The 13,950-nt window shown below is 51.4% G+C and overlaps 1 protein-coding gene across 3 annotated transcripts in view; it reads left to right on the top strand.

Moving 5' to 3' along the window:
• The window catches only part of kdm6ba (lysine (K)-specific demethylase 6B, a), a 29,972-nt gene that overhangs the window by 12,116 nt on the left and 3,906 nt on the right, over window positions 1–13,950 (top strand). Inside the window, exons 1-10 of one of the 3 annotated variants that reach the window (XM_029839813.1) lie at window positions 1,373–2,102; window positions 6,986–7,071; window positions 8,229–8,347; window positions 8,462–8,585; window positions 8,700–8,795; window positions 8,877–9,165; window positions 9,252–9,329; window positions 9,460–9,627; window positions 9,730–9,897; window positions 10,004–13,884. In XM_029839813.1, coding sequence (XP_029695673.1) covers window positions 8,467–8,585; window positions 8,700–8,795; window positions 8,877–9,165; window positions 9,252–9,329; window positions 9,460–9,627; window positions 9,730–9,897; window positions 10,004–13,884 — 4,799 coding nt within the window. In that variant the 5' untranslated portion in view covers window positions 1,373–2,102; window positions 6,986–7,071; window positions 8,229–8,347; window positions 8,462–8,466. Of the gene's footprint in view, window positions 1–1,372; window positions 2,103–6,985; window positions 7,072–8,228; window positions 8,348–8,461; window positions 8,586–8,699; window positions 8,796–8,876; window positions 9,166–9,251; window positions 9,330–9,459; window positions 9,628–9,729; window positions 9,898–10,003; window positions 13,885–13,950 lie in introns of those variants that run through there. The other 2 variants (XM_029839812.1, XM_011606591.2) reach the window with 2 other exon arrangements.

Below are 13,950 nucleotides of genomic sequence, written 5' to 3' on the forward strand. Positions count from 1 at the left end.
TCCTACACACAGTCCCACATATCAGAGGCAGTGGAGTACTATCTGTACCAGGGACACGGTCTCCTACGACTGCACACTCATTCAGCTGTGCCCAAACGAAACTTTGGCTCTCTCAACTTCATGCCATTCTCTTGAGAGGCATGGGAAGCTTGTCATCATGTGAAGGTTGCTAAGATTTGATATCTTAGAGGAGGTTGTCCACGTGTGGGGCTGCCTGTGTGGGACACACCGCCCACCACATTAATCAGCAATCTTTTCCCTGTTGACTTTGAAGGGTAATGGCCTCCTCACACGTTTTATTGCAGTCACACACATACTTAACTTTGACGTACCTACAGCTCAACCAAGTCACACACATGGGAGGCAAAAAAAGGAAAATTCAAAACTTCTTCATACAGTAAACACACTGTTTAAAGGAGCGCGACCAGGAGGAGCAATACTATATTTAAAGCCAATAGCTGACGATGTACTTTACAGACGGGTGAATATCCAGAAAGCAGCACTGAAAAGTAATAAAGTACGGCAGAAATCCAGGGTGTAATGGCTACCAGATGATGTTATAAAAAGTCCCTGCTCAACATCACATGCAGCATATGCAGATTAAAACAGGTAATTATACCATTTAAAATATAATCAACTTTGCATTTCACTTTATTAATTTTCTTTATATAAGGAAATCTTCCACTTTGGCTCAACAAGTGTTTCCAGTCAGGCAGCCCAAGTTTGTCCAGTGACACTAAAGCTCACTGTACACTTCTGCATGAGACCAAGTGTTGTCTGCATTCTTGGACAAATGAAGACGGACGTATATAATCACGTGGCGTCTGTGGGAGAAACAGCCCCGCTGTGTTGGGACACTCGGAACACAGCACGTTATTGAACATACTCACTTAACAATAGTGTGTATCTCCCCTGGTGGTACCAGGGAAGCCACACACACCATGCAATTACTTCAACTAGTGGTTAAATATAACACACTGTGAATATATAATATAAACTGTACATCTATGACTGACAGCATCGCAGTTTGAAAAAATGGCATTCATGCTTTAGCTGTGTTTGTGTTGTTTTAAGAGTGCCGTGAGCATAAATTAAGCGTACTCTTATGTAATCACCTCACATAAATAGTGACATCACTAATTTAACCTCCCGTCTTGCTGACTAGGCGCTTTCTAAATATATCTTGGACATATGTGTCTGCTTCAGCGCCTAACACAGCTGGTTCAACCGTACCGAACGAGGGTGTAACGTCACATATTGTTTTTCAAAGCTTTGCCCAGCTCATCCGAGATTCTACCCGATGTCTTAAGAGTTATCAAGAAATGCAGGATTCACTATAGTATAGTATAGTGCAATTTTCACTATTAAATAGTGTCTTAATCACCCTATAAATAATGGGAAATGTACTTTTTTTCTGAGCATTATGATCATTTTTAGTCTCTTTATTGAGGCACATTGTATTCAGATTGTCTGAGTCTTTGTGTAAGTTTATAACACCTAAAACTCCTCATTTTGAACCGTCTGCAGAGCTGTTAAACAGCTTTAAACAGCTTTTCACTCTGAAAAAGACGGTGAGACACTATTAATCGCGTCCACGTCGATTAAAACGCAGCAACCCCCCCCAAATCAGGCAGTCGTGCATGTTTACTGTCAGGGAATTCCGGGGCAGTGCGCTGACGTCAGCCTCGTGTGCGCCTCTGTCTCGTGCGTGGCCGTGTCCCTTTAAAACACAGCCGAGCGCCGCACGAGCCCTGCCCGGCCGCCTCTGTGTGCGCGAGGCGGAGGAGAGAAGCCGAATCCCCAGCGACTACAGCCGTCAGATGGAATAAAAACCCCGGAACATCGCGGAAAATACGCGCGTTTAACCGGATTTCAGCCTGGAAGATCGAGTTTTTTTAACGTTTGTTTGACGAGGAAGCGCCGGAGAGCAGCGAGGATTACCGAGGCGCTCGCCGCTCAGCCAGCTGGTCGGAGTTTCTCTGCTAACTCGAATCCCCTAACTTGCTGGTAAAGTGAGACTGTGAGGACCTTCAAGCCCTGGACCTTTTTATTGGGAAGTAACCCTATTTCTGGAGCTCCCGCACAGATAAGGCAGATAAACGGTGAGTGTGAACAGCGTTACGGTCGGTTTAAACTCGGGTTTGTTTTGGTTTTGTGCTCCGCGGTGCCGAGTAACCCGGTTGTAATGTGTGGCTAAACCATTCACTTTACAGTCATGAAGACGGAAACTTTAATGGGTGGGTGGGGGTGCGTGTGTTGTTAGGTGAATTCATTGTTGGTCTTATTTTTCACACTGATTATATCTGCCGACTGTGTCTAATTCGCGTGTGTGCGCGTGTTCTCACGTTTCAGTCCGATTTCCCCCCGCTGTTGGGTTTTAACTGTAATCGACTTGTGCTCCATCGGTCGGTGCCGTTGGGGACACCGTTGGAGAAGTAGAGGACCGGGAGAGAAATTGCCTGTGTAAGGCGATCTCACGCCATTGTGCGTGTCTGTCTGTAGGAGTGGGGGTGGGCAGGATCACTGAGGTCGGCAGCCGTATAAACTGAATGGCCAGCCATCAAACCCCCACCCCCAGTCAACCCTTACGCACAAACAGCCGGATTGAAAGGAAGCGATTTGCATTACCTCTCGTTTTTGGGGGGGGAGGGGTGGTGTTTTGGTGCTGTCCGTCAGGTCCAGGCTCCTGGAACACTCGGTGCATGAGAGCTCACCAGAACTATTTGGGAGCCGGTATCGGGGAGGCAGACTTTTCCACCGCCAGACATTCCTGATGCGCTTATCTCCCTCCACGCTGCCGCCCCCAGCTCCGCAGAGGTCAGCCGCGGTAAGTTGCGGCCATTCCTGCACATCCGGCGCGCACCCCCGCGGTTTGGGTGCGCTTAGTGTTGCAAAACGAACGGCGTTGTGGTCAGCGGCGTGGCAGATAGTAATTAGTGTTAATTATTCGTTAGTGGTGCTTACTTCCCATATATGTAAAACTCGCGGGGGGGGGGGGGGGGTTGTTTGGCTGCTTATTGCCCGCAATAATCGGGAGTCGGGGCAGAAAGGGAGGAGTGCGCTTGCACGCCGTCGCAACACACCAAAAGTCCCTTTGAAGGTGGATCCTCGGTCAGTTTGATCGGCGCGGGCGCGGGCGCGTCCACGCGTTTACTACGAGCGATGACGAGTATGCAGGAATGCTGAGGAGGGATCCGTGCAACGTTTGAGGCTGACACAACATAATGTTTAAGTGAGACTGCTGACTCAATAGTGATGCGCGCGCATTTTCCCAACACCCCCATCTGCAGGGGGAGGCGGGTGTCCTCAACAAGTCGAGGAATTACTTTGATCTAATTAAGATCTTTCCTTGATTGGGTTGACTGTCCTGAGAAATGGGTCAGTAGGTGAGCTTTAATTGTTCACTCATCTCATTAATGGTTAACAGAAGGGGGACTGGATCTGTGTGTTTGGGCTTTAGGTGACTTTTGGGAACATATGTGGCGTCTCAACGTTTGCGTGTCGGCTTCAGCTGAAAGCTCATTTCCTAACACCTCGTTTAGGGAACATAACAAAACCCCGCTGTGCAACAGGGTTGTTTTGCAATACAAACAGATTTTGCGTGTCAGATTGTCAGTCGAGCAGCGGGAAGGGTGGGTTTGGGTCGGCGAGGTTCGGCTGGCCAGCGTGGAACTGGATCCGGGGGGGCTCCTCGACTGTTTTGTACCTTAAGCGTTATTCTATTCTGAACGTTACCGTTCGTTGGCCTGCTCGATCGGTCCAGCCCGAGTTATCTCTGGCCCTGTGCCGCTGGTGACGGCGCCACGGCCGAGCGCTGCCAGCCGGCCCACTGCGTCTGACTCATGGTTGCGCACGCTTTTGGAAACCTTGGGAGAGAAAAAACCCGTTTTACCTCCCCTCACATCCTGCGCCGGCGCTCCTCCGCCTCAACGACACCGGCCAGCGTGTTTATAGAAACGCTCAAAATAACAGCAGTGTCGGTATTTGCGGAATCCGCGAGAGTGGGGGGTCGGGATCCTCGGGAGCAACCGAACAAATGGCGGCGTCACATTTGTTCAAGAGTACCGGTGCGTAATTACACCCACTCTAAAAACATCGGTCAGGCCATCTGCACACACGCTGTCACGTACTGATGCGTTCAGGGCACAGACGGACAGGTTTGATCTGCCACACACACTCACACACTGCTGATCACACACAATATTCCACTCCAGGGAGGGAGAGGATGGCATGTGAGGTGAGCCTGTCCCACGCCTCCGTAAACATGTTGATCAGAAAGCATGTTTCTCTGTATCTCCCCGCTTTAGTTTAATAACGGAGGACGCGACTGTTGCCAAGGAAGCGGTTAGTAACAGCATTCTGTGTGTGTGTGTGTGTGTGTGTGCGTGTCCTGGATGTGGAAAAGTAGCAGTAGATGACAGGGCACGAGGGAGGGGGATTTTGAATTTCTATTCAGATGCAGTTTTCCCATTAGCGACGTTTTGGTTTAGAGGAACCCGAAACTGTTCGGGGCTTTTAAGGTCACCCAGGAAAGCAAAAGTGCCAGATACGCCGTTATCGCCTGTCAGCACGACGCCCACGCGCGCGCCGACGTTCTAGTTTGTCGGGATTTACACACCCATTCATTCTTTCCTCGCAATCCAGGTGTGGAGCGTCTCGCAGCCAGTTTTTGTACATCACATGTTTGATCCTGGCCTTTAGAAACAACAATGAGTGTGTTTTCCTGGAGTAAACGGCTTTTCACGCCATTTGACTGTCTTGTTTCTGGGGAGAGATGTGGCGTGAGTCATGAGCTGAAGCCGTGTTTGCTCAACATGACTGTGTGGGACATGTTTGAAGGAGCCGTGCCTGGAACAGACCAGCTTTCTGTCTCGTCTCCTTTCACGTCTGCGCTCGTAATCGTGCACAAGTCCCGTGTTGGCGCTCATCTGCCTGCTAACCGTCGGAAGACTTTCACTCTTAAAAACATAGTTTGTATCCCTTCGAGCGGGAAGCTCTGACTTCAAACCCCGCCCACTCGCCCCTTTGTAGTTTTCTGTGACACCCCCCCCCCCCGCCCCTTTGGGAGGCCAACTTCCTCTGGCTCTGACGACAGCTTCCTCTGCCCACCGGTCTCTGTTCCCTTTCTCTTTAACGTCACACACATCCGAACAACGCACCACATTAACCAAGTGGTGCGTCGATGCGCTGGGGTACAGGAAACAGAAACATTTCCCCCCAACAGGTGCAAACACAGGCTCTTTCTCCTCAGTGATAAGGGTCCAGAAAACAACCTTATATTCTTTAAACGTAGGAGGGCCACAAAAAAGCCACCCCTGCCCAAAGCAGCTCACCGCTGCTGCCGTGCCCTCCAGTGACCTCCACCGCACACGGCGTTCCTACCGAGGCAGCTTTTTTGGGCTTCTTGAGGGTGTGAGTAAAGCCGTGGACACAACGTTAGCCTGCGTCACCGTCTTGGAACGGCCTCTGCTTACGTCTGCATACAGGCCAGAATGAGCAACGAGGCCGGTCAGCGGGAGGGGGGGGGGGGGCGGATGCAGGATCTGACTGTTGCTCTGTGGGAGAGCGCATGAGGCAGAAATGTGCAGCATTTCCTCCAGAACACGATGTCTATCTGGCTCTGGTTACGTAACAGAAAAGAGCAGACATGGAGACGGAAGGAGGGAGGCTGGGGGAAGAGCCAATTATGAAATAATTATAAAACATTCAGCAAATGTCAACATTTTTGACTGCTGCTTTGAAACAGCATGTCATGAAATCTCCCGGAATAGATGAGTGACTCGGGTTAGCGAGTGGCGTGGCGTTCTCATGGCCTTCTCGGACGTCTGCCCACCTTTTGGCAGACGTTGTCGAGGAATTGGCAGCTCCTTGTTAGCCTCCTGCTAAACAATGATTTCCTGCTTGTCTCCTCCCTTCCTAGAGTGAGTTCCACTTCTGATTTGAAATGGGGACAGGATTTGTCATTCTGATATAACATTACTGGAATATATGATGTGTTGCAGGTAAACTTCAGCTGCTCTTTCCTGTCAACATTCTGAAGCTTAGAGTTAAAAAAAAAATGATACCAAAACTAGTCACAAAGTCATCAAAGCAGAAGGTTTTTAGAGGTAACGCCTCTGGAGTGAAGTAATTTGTCTCAAAACCCCCCTCCCACACCAAAAATTCACTCCTGCATGTCCATTTAATCAACACATGATCTCGATCGGAAGTAGAAATGAGAGAAATGACGCAACGGAATCCGAGAAATTCTGCCTGTTGTCACATCTGCGATGGTAAACACGGTCACCTGACCGTAAGCGTCGGCGTTCGGGGCAAACCCTTTTCGAATGAGTCACAAAGGCACTATAGCGTCGCTTCGTTTTCTCCTGAACACTATTTAACAGCTGCGTGAGCTATTGTCCACCGGAACCTGAGCTGGAACCCAACACAGTCTGGCGTCGGTAGAGGCTATCTGTTTTCAGCGCCGCGTATCGCTAAACTGGCGGTTTGCAACGCGATAGCAGGGCTCGTGGCTGGATAAGGTGACCGTTAGTCACAACAGGCATAAACACAGCCTCTAAAAAGGGGTAATTACCACCTCTGCGCTATCTCCCCGTTAGCACGTCGCAGCTGGGGCTGCAGGATTCCTCCGTCTCTGAGCGTCCACGTGGCTCGGCCGGGAATTCTGCTTCATCTTGTCTGCTCCTGGGAGGAGCAGAAGAAGGCGAGCCCCCACTGTGGTTCCCATTGTGGAAATTCCCCCCCCCTTGATGATGACCCCCGCGCCTCTTCACCTTCTTTCTTTCCACACTGAAGTTGTGACGCTCTGCTGTCTTGAAAGTCAAAGAAGGGACAAAAGAAGTTGCCAGTCAATATTAGAGAGACACACACACAAAGCTTGGCATGATATTGCACAAGATATGAAGGTTAAAGCTGCTGACAGTCTGGGTCACAGCTGAGAGAATTGTGTTCACTTTCATGATGTCCTGTGTTGTGTGTGCGTCAGGGTCGAGGAGAAACCAGAGTGATGAGTGGCAGCTGAAGCCGAGCATCTCCACAACTGTGAATCACTAACTTGGTGCTAGTTTAAGGGTAAGTACAGCACGGGCATTCCTTCTTTTCCTTCAGAGGGTGAGCCTGTTTTCTAATGACGGCCATGCGTAGCGTAGGGCGACCCCTGGGAGAGCAGAGTGTGCTAGAAATGCTAACGAGAGCGATAGAAAGATCCACTACTGAGCTTTAAATGGAGACAGAAAAGTCCAGAGTTGGTCTGAGGACAAAGGGAGGAGAGGAGGAGCTAGTAGGAGGAGGACTGCTGTAATACCAGAGCTAATTTTGGAAAACTTGGAAAAAGGCCCTGCTGAGCAAGAGGGGTGTGTGTGTGTGTGTGTGTGTGTGTGTGTGTGTGTGTGTGTGTGTGTGTTAATCTGCCACATACTTCGGGCTGTTATCACTGTGCTTTGAACATTTTGAACCGCGGTTCAGAGAAACGAGAATTGTGGCATTGCTGTGACGTGCGTGATGTGTTTTTCTTCCTGAAATCAGATGCTTGTCAAATTAGGGAGGGTTGAGACTCGCATCTGATTTTTATTTTTGCCCTTTAAGACACTTTTCTTTTGTGTGTTCTGTAAAGGTGTGTGGGTGTTTTCATGGCACCGCTCCTCCTCCCATCCTTCCTTCTCCATCTTTTCTTCTTATTCTATCGCTGTCTTGTTCAGACCGTCTGTTGCCATGGACCCCCCCCCATCACGCCTGCCGTAATGAGATTAAACCTCAGTGTATCCACTGGGCATGCACACACACAGTCTCATCCACTTAAGAGCGCACACTATTTTGTCCCGCATGCATGAAATCAACACAAACTTGACTTGATGCTGCAGCTTGCACACTTGGCATTGCTTCAAACAAATAAACACACACACACACACACACACACACAATTGGCACATGGCCAAGGCCTCTCCCTTGGTCTCTCCTTCTGTCTCCTGTTATCAGGAGGCCCATGGTAAGGATTACTGTATGCCCAGGTCTGTCCTCATAGGTGAGGGCCCCACTGAGCCATCTGGGTCTCAGGAATAATCCTCTGGCTCTCTGACTCCTCCTACAGACAGACCGACTCATTGCAAGATGCTACAGGCTGTTAGCACAGCTGAGGGTGTTGTCCTAGCTACAGCGCGCTCATACATACTTTCAGTAGTGAGAAATGAGTTGTAATGTGCTGCCTTTCTCTTCTCAACTTGTCTCTGCAGCCAGTAGGCTTTTGGTTCTTGGTGCTAAAAGCAGAGTAACAAAGTTCCAGATCTTCTCAGTGCTGGACTGAGGCCCTCTCTCTGCTGCAGTGGAGGGCTTCACAGACACAGCTAGTTCGGTGAGTGCATGGACCACTGGCACACCGTGATTTGATGCACATTATTTATTATAAGTAAACATAAATAGCAGTCGCATCGATGAAAGCTTTTTTAAAAGTGTTTAACATCCACAGGCTGGATGCATCACGCAGTAGAGCAGTTTGGTGGGCGTGGCACGCGGGATTCCTTCCCTCTGGATGGACTGAACCGGGGACCATGGGCTCCCGTGGGTGCCCGCGCCTGGCAACCTTCCGCCAGGTCTGTAACCACGACAACACAGGCATAATTACAAACACTTAAATCCATGAAGCGGGACCTGTATTTGGAGCAGTTTATCAGGTCGGACGATCAACGTTGTGTGTTCCTCATCAGGTGTTTGCCTGGAATGAACCAACACCAACTTCTTTCCCATCTACCTCCCGGTCCTATCGGTGGATTGAGCCATCCCAATAAATTTTTTAATAATGGGTATGTTATCACCTAAGTTTGAAGTAAATGAAGCTTCTTGCTTTGGGTTGTGATTGAAACGATTGGTTTTTGGCTGTCCAGACCCATGCGAGGAGGTGACAAGCTGGACCTCCCACAGCCAATATCAGGTCTGCAAAGGGAGCAACAGAGACAACCGCTTCCTCCGCACCATCTTCCTACTCCACCTCCCCACAGAGCATGGGAGCAACAGTGTCAGATGTACGACTCCCACCCTCCGCCTCAAGGACATCCTCTCATGCCCCTGGCTGGAGAACATTCGCTGCGTTTCCATAATGGAGGCTACGGAGGCGCCAGCGGGCCTCTTCCCAACCCCCATCACCTCGCCAACAGACCAAACCACATTCTGAAAGTAAGTCTGACTTGTGAAGGTGATTTCATGGCACCCTTATGTATCGGACAAAGAGGAGCTAAAGAGAGAATTCCTGTTTGTGTTAGTTTGGGGGTGCTCAGGAGCCACACATTCCCCGGGGCCTTCCATTGCCTGGAGATGATAGCTGGGCTCAGGTGCACCAGGTAGGAGCTTCATAATTGGCTGGTCATATTTCACCACCCTAACAGACAGACCCCGTCCCCATTTCTGCTGCTCATTGAGTTTCTCTGTAGTGTTGGATCACAACCTGACTGATCTTTCTGCACATTATAGAGAGGCTACCCAGTGAAGATGCCAGGGGGGCATCTGAAGAGACCAGGACCTCCATTGGGGGAACACTCTGTCATTCAACACACCCCAGTGCCGTCCCTGCACCCTCCTTCTCATCCAGCTGCCGAGGACACTCCCAGCCCGAGCAAGAGGAAAAAGAGTTCTGATCAGGTACGACATTGGAACGCAGCATTTTAGCTTCTAACAAGAGCAAGTTGGATCATTATCTGTCCACTTCAGTATAAATACTGTCTCTTTCTCATTTGTGTGCAGGTATTGCCTCGTGGACTCCAGCACTTTCCTGGCCAGTCTTTATCGCAGCATCACTCTTTGGGGCACCCGATGCCTCCGAAACCGGCTTTCTGGAATCCAATTCACAAGAGTGAAAGCGCTCCCTGGCAGGCTTCGGATCGCAAGAACCTTCAATCACAGGAGTTCCAGGTTCGAAAAGGCGTTATTTTTGGAAATATTAGGACTATCATTAAGTACAGTTCTTTACTCTGGTTTATACTAGTGTCATGATGGTCTGTTCTTGCTTGCCACGCAGGAAATGAATAGGCACGGAATGAGCAGCTATACCCAGAAGTCCCCGCCTGCCCCCTCCACTGTATCAAACCTCTCCCCACCACCAAACTCTTCTCCGGGAAGCTACAAGCAGGGATGTGCTCCACAGTTACAGAAGGACACATTTCAGCCTCGAGCAGTAATCCAGCAGTCCTCTCATTCCCACCCCAGCTCTAAATTGGGATTCCCTCCACATCGTCAGGCCATGGACAATCATGGTCCTTCCATTGGTGGCCAAGGTGGCAGCAAAGCTACTCCAACCAGGGGAGACGGGTGTAGACCACCACATGCCCACTCGTCACCAGCAAATCCTCTCGCTACCAGCAACAACCGCAGCAGCAGTGTGCCTTACAGCCACTTCCAGCCTCACCCGGGCCTGGGTCCCCAGCCTCCACTTCCTCCAGCCAGCAGCACATCAGTACCTCAGCAACAGCAAAGTGGGACCCAGGAAACATGGAAATACCAGGGAAGGCCCACCTGTCAGTCCGCAGGGAGTCCAGGCATCCACAGACCTCCAGGGATGCCACCCCAGCACCAGCAGAGCCACAATCGAAGCTTGGACAGTCGAGTCCCTGATCGGCCACAGCAACACCATCGCGTCAGCCCTCCTCAGCCTCCAGCCAGCTCCACTCCAACATCAGTAATTACTCCCAATCTTCCCATATCCCAGGCCTTCTGCTCCATCGGTGGTTACAGCAGCAGGGGAGCGACCGTGGCTGAGTCCTCGCGAAACACTCCTGCTGCTGGTTGCACTGGGACCAATGGCAGCAGACTGAACAGTTGGCAGAAAGCAAAAGAGCCAGTACCCCAAGTCGCTCGCCCCACCTCTCAGCTCCATGCACCCCTGCAGCCGGCCACTAGTGGCAGCCAGGGGCACCAGCCGGGGCTGCAGAGATCACAGCACGAACCCGGCAAAGGGAAGATGTCACGCTACGAGGCTGAACCGGAGCAGCGCACAGAATTTTCCTCATCTTCTTTCTCCTCAGGGCACCAGAGGGCAGGAGACAGTGTCATTACAAGTAGAATTTCACATCTTCCTCTTCGATCTGTGTCTTCCTACTGCCCCACTCCTCATTCCACCACCGCTCCTCAGCAGACCAGTCCACTTCTGTCCTCTGGGAAAAGTCTGGAGCCAGTTTCATCGCAAATGCTTGCTCGGCCACAGGTTCACCCACCGATGCCAACTCCAGTCCCTCGATCCATTAAAGAGGCTCTGGACAAGCTCGACGCAGAGTTGGAGGGTCACATGAAGGCTGAAGAGAGGAAGAAGAGGGACAGAGAGGAGAAGGAAAGAAAGAGAAGAGAAGAAGAGAGGCAGAGGAAGGAGTTGGAGATCAGACAAAAGCAGGATGAGGAAAGGAGGAAGGAGCTGGAAAAGGCCGAGGACGAAAAGAAAAGGAGGGAACTCGACAGACAGGAGAAGGAGAAAAGGCGAAAGGAATGGGAACGCCAGGAACAGGAGAAAAAAAGGAGGCAGGAGGAAGAAGAAAAGAGGAGAGAATTAGAGAGGCTGGAGAAGAAAAAGAGAGAATGGGAAAAGCAGGAGCGGGAAAGGAAGAGAAAAGAGTGGGAAAGGCAAGAAGAGGAGAGGAGAAAAAAAGAGGCCGAGCGGGAGGAGCACGAGAAAAAGAAGATGGAAGAGAAACGGAAACAAAGAGACCTGAAAAGGAAGGAGGAGAGGAGGAGGATGGAGCAACAGAAAGAGAAGCAACTATGCAGTACAAAGGGCACGGAGCAGACGACAGTGGAGAATCTGAAGTCGGGCAGCAGTCAGCCGACACCCCCACCTCCCCGTCTGTCTGCCGTCTCTGCGCCTCCCTCGGATACATCCCCACCTCGCTCGCAGGCCTCCCCTCCCTACCCCTGGCTGAGCCGTGGCGGTGTTCCCCCCTGTCCAGCAGCTCACACAACAAACGGCCTGACTCCCACGGAAAGGTTGCGGCCGCCGCCGCTCACGCCCCAAACAGAGTACGCCAGAGAGAAGCAGAGGCAGAGGGAGATGTCCAGCAGCGGGGTGACCTTCAGCCCCGCGTCCACACACAATACCTCAGGGACTAATCAGTTAATGTACCCCAACAAACCCCCAGCAATGCAACCTGCACCTGACCAACCCAAAGACGCGGTTAAGGAGAGAGACGGCAGCCAGCACTCTCTCCCCAATATGGCACTTAGGGAGCCCCCCAAACTCTACCAGGCTTTTCCAAGAGAAGCCCTTCCTCCTCCACCCCTGTCCTCCAGCACACACGCAGTCCTGAACAAGCAGATGACGGGGAGCACAGACGACGGCGCCCAGTTCGAAGAGGAGCCTTCCGAGTTGTCCACTTTGCTCCCCGACGGTCTGGCCAACATCATGGCCATGCTGGACGAATCCATCAAAAAGGAGGAGGAGTTGTACAACCGCGAAAAGTCGAGCGCCGCCGCGCTCCTTGACAACTTCCCTCCCGGCATTCAGCCCGTTAAGAGATACCTCTCTGCTCCGGACCTCATCCCAGCCACAAAGCATCAGCCCAGCCAGGAAGAACTCGGATGCAACCCGCACGCCAGTCCGCCTGTGCTCAGCCGCCAAGGTTCGCTAGCTTCCCCCTGCAGCCGCACCTCCTCCCTCACCGAAGAGGAGGAGGACTACATGAAGCCTCTGCCCAACATCGTTTTCAATCCCAAACAGTGCATGGACGCCAGAATCGCCTTGGGGAACACCAATTATCGGCACAGCGACCTGGCCAAACTTTACGGCCTCCCAGAGCAGACTAAGAGTGAGGCCGATGAGGAGTACGACGACGATTCTGAGACACCGTCGTGTTCGCCGCCGCCACAGAGGCCCCACCTCCATCAGACCGGTGTGAACAGCACGTTCAAGTCTTCAACCACTGTGCACGAGACTCAGAAGTACACGTATCGCGGCGGACCCTTCGGTAGACCACCTCCATCGGCGCTCGTCGGGGTTAAATACTCCTCTTCGTTGTCTCTGGGACCGGACATCTGCCGCCAGCAGCAGGGCAGTTCTCCCACATCGGACTCAACCAACCCGTTAGGTCCGGCCGTCCCACCACCTTCATCCCACTACCTTCTGGAGGACAAGAAGCTGAAGCTGGAGGATGACGAGTCGGCCGATTGGAAAGATGAAGAAACGGAGGAGACGTTCCGTGCTCACAAAACGGAGAGTAGTCCTTCCGTAAACTCTGTGAAAGCGATCAAAGAGGAGCAGCTGCTGATGACCATCTCTGAATCTTCTCTGGCAGAGTTGAGCCAGAGCTGTGAAGTCATGCTCAGTCGTCAGTCACTTCCCAGCAAGAATTCCCTGGTTAAATCCGAGGACCGCGACCACTCAGATGACGGTTGCAAAGCCAACAAAGTAAAGGAGCACAGAGAGAAAGATAGAAACGGGGAGAAGAAAAAGCACGGCCATGGTAGCAGCAAGAAACACGAGGAGAGAAAAGAAAAGAAGCATAAAGAAAAGCGAGAGATGGCCTCATCCTCATCTTCCACTCATTCCAGCTCCAACCACAAAAGGCATAAGGGCCACAAAGAGAAGGACCGCCGAATTCTGGGTGACCTGAACCTTCAGAGCAAAGAGAGGACGGAGAAGATCCGGAGCCATCACGGCTCGGACAAAAAGAAGCGCAGGATGGCTTCCACCTCCACCAGCGAAGGGAAGTCTGACTCCGGATCTTCGTTAGGACCCACGGACTTCCTGAAACTGAAGGCGCTGTCAGACGGACCCCCGAAGGAGCTGAAGATCCGTCTGATTAAAGTGGAGAGTGGAGACAGAGAGACGTTCATCGCCTCAGAGGTGGAGGAGAAGAGGATTCCCCTGGAGGAGATCGGCATCAAGCACACGGCCGGTGAAATCATCCGATCCTGCAAGTAAGTGGATTTGATTTCATTAAAAACTGTGCACCTGTCGTCAACAGCTGTGCTCCATTTCCCCTC

This window comes from Takifugu rubripes, chromosome 8, assembly GCF_901000725.2.
Source record: "Takifugu rubripes chromosome 8, fTakRub1.2, whole genome shotgun sequence".
In the NCBI taxonomy this organism is placed as follows: Eukaryota; Metazoa; Chordata; class Actinopteri; order Tetraodontiformes; family Tetraodontidae; genus Takifugu; species Takifugu rubripes.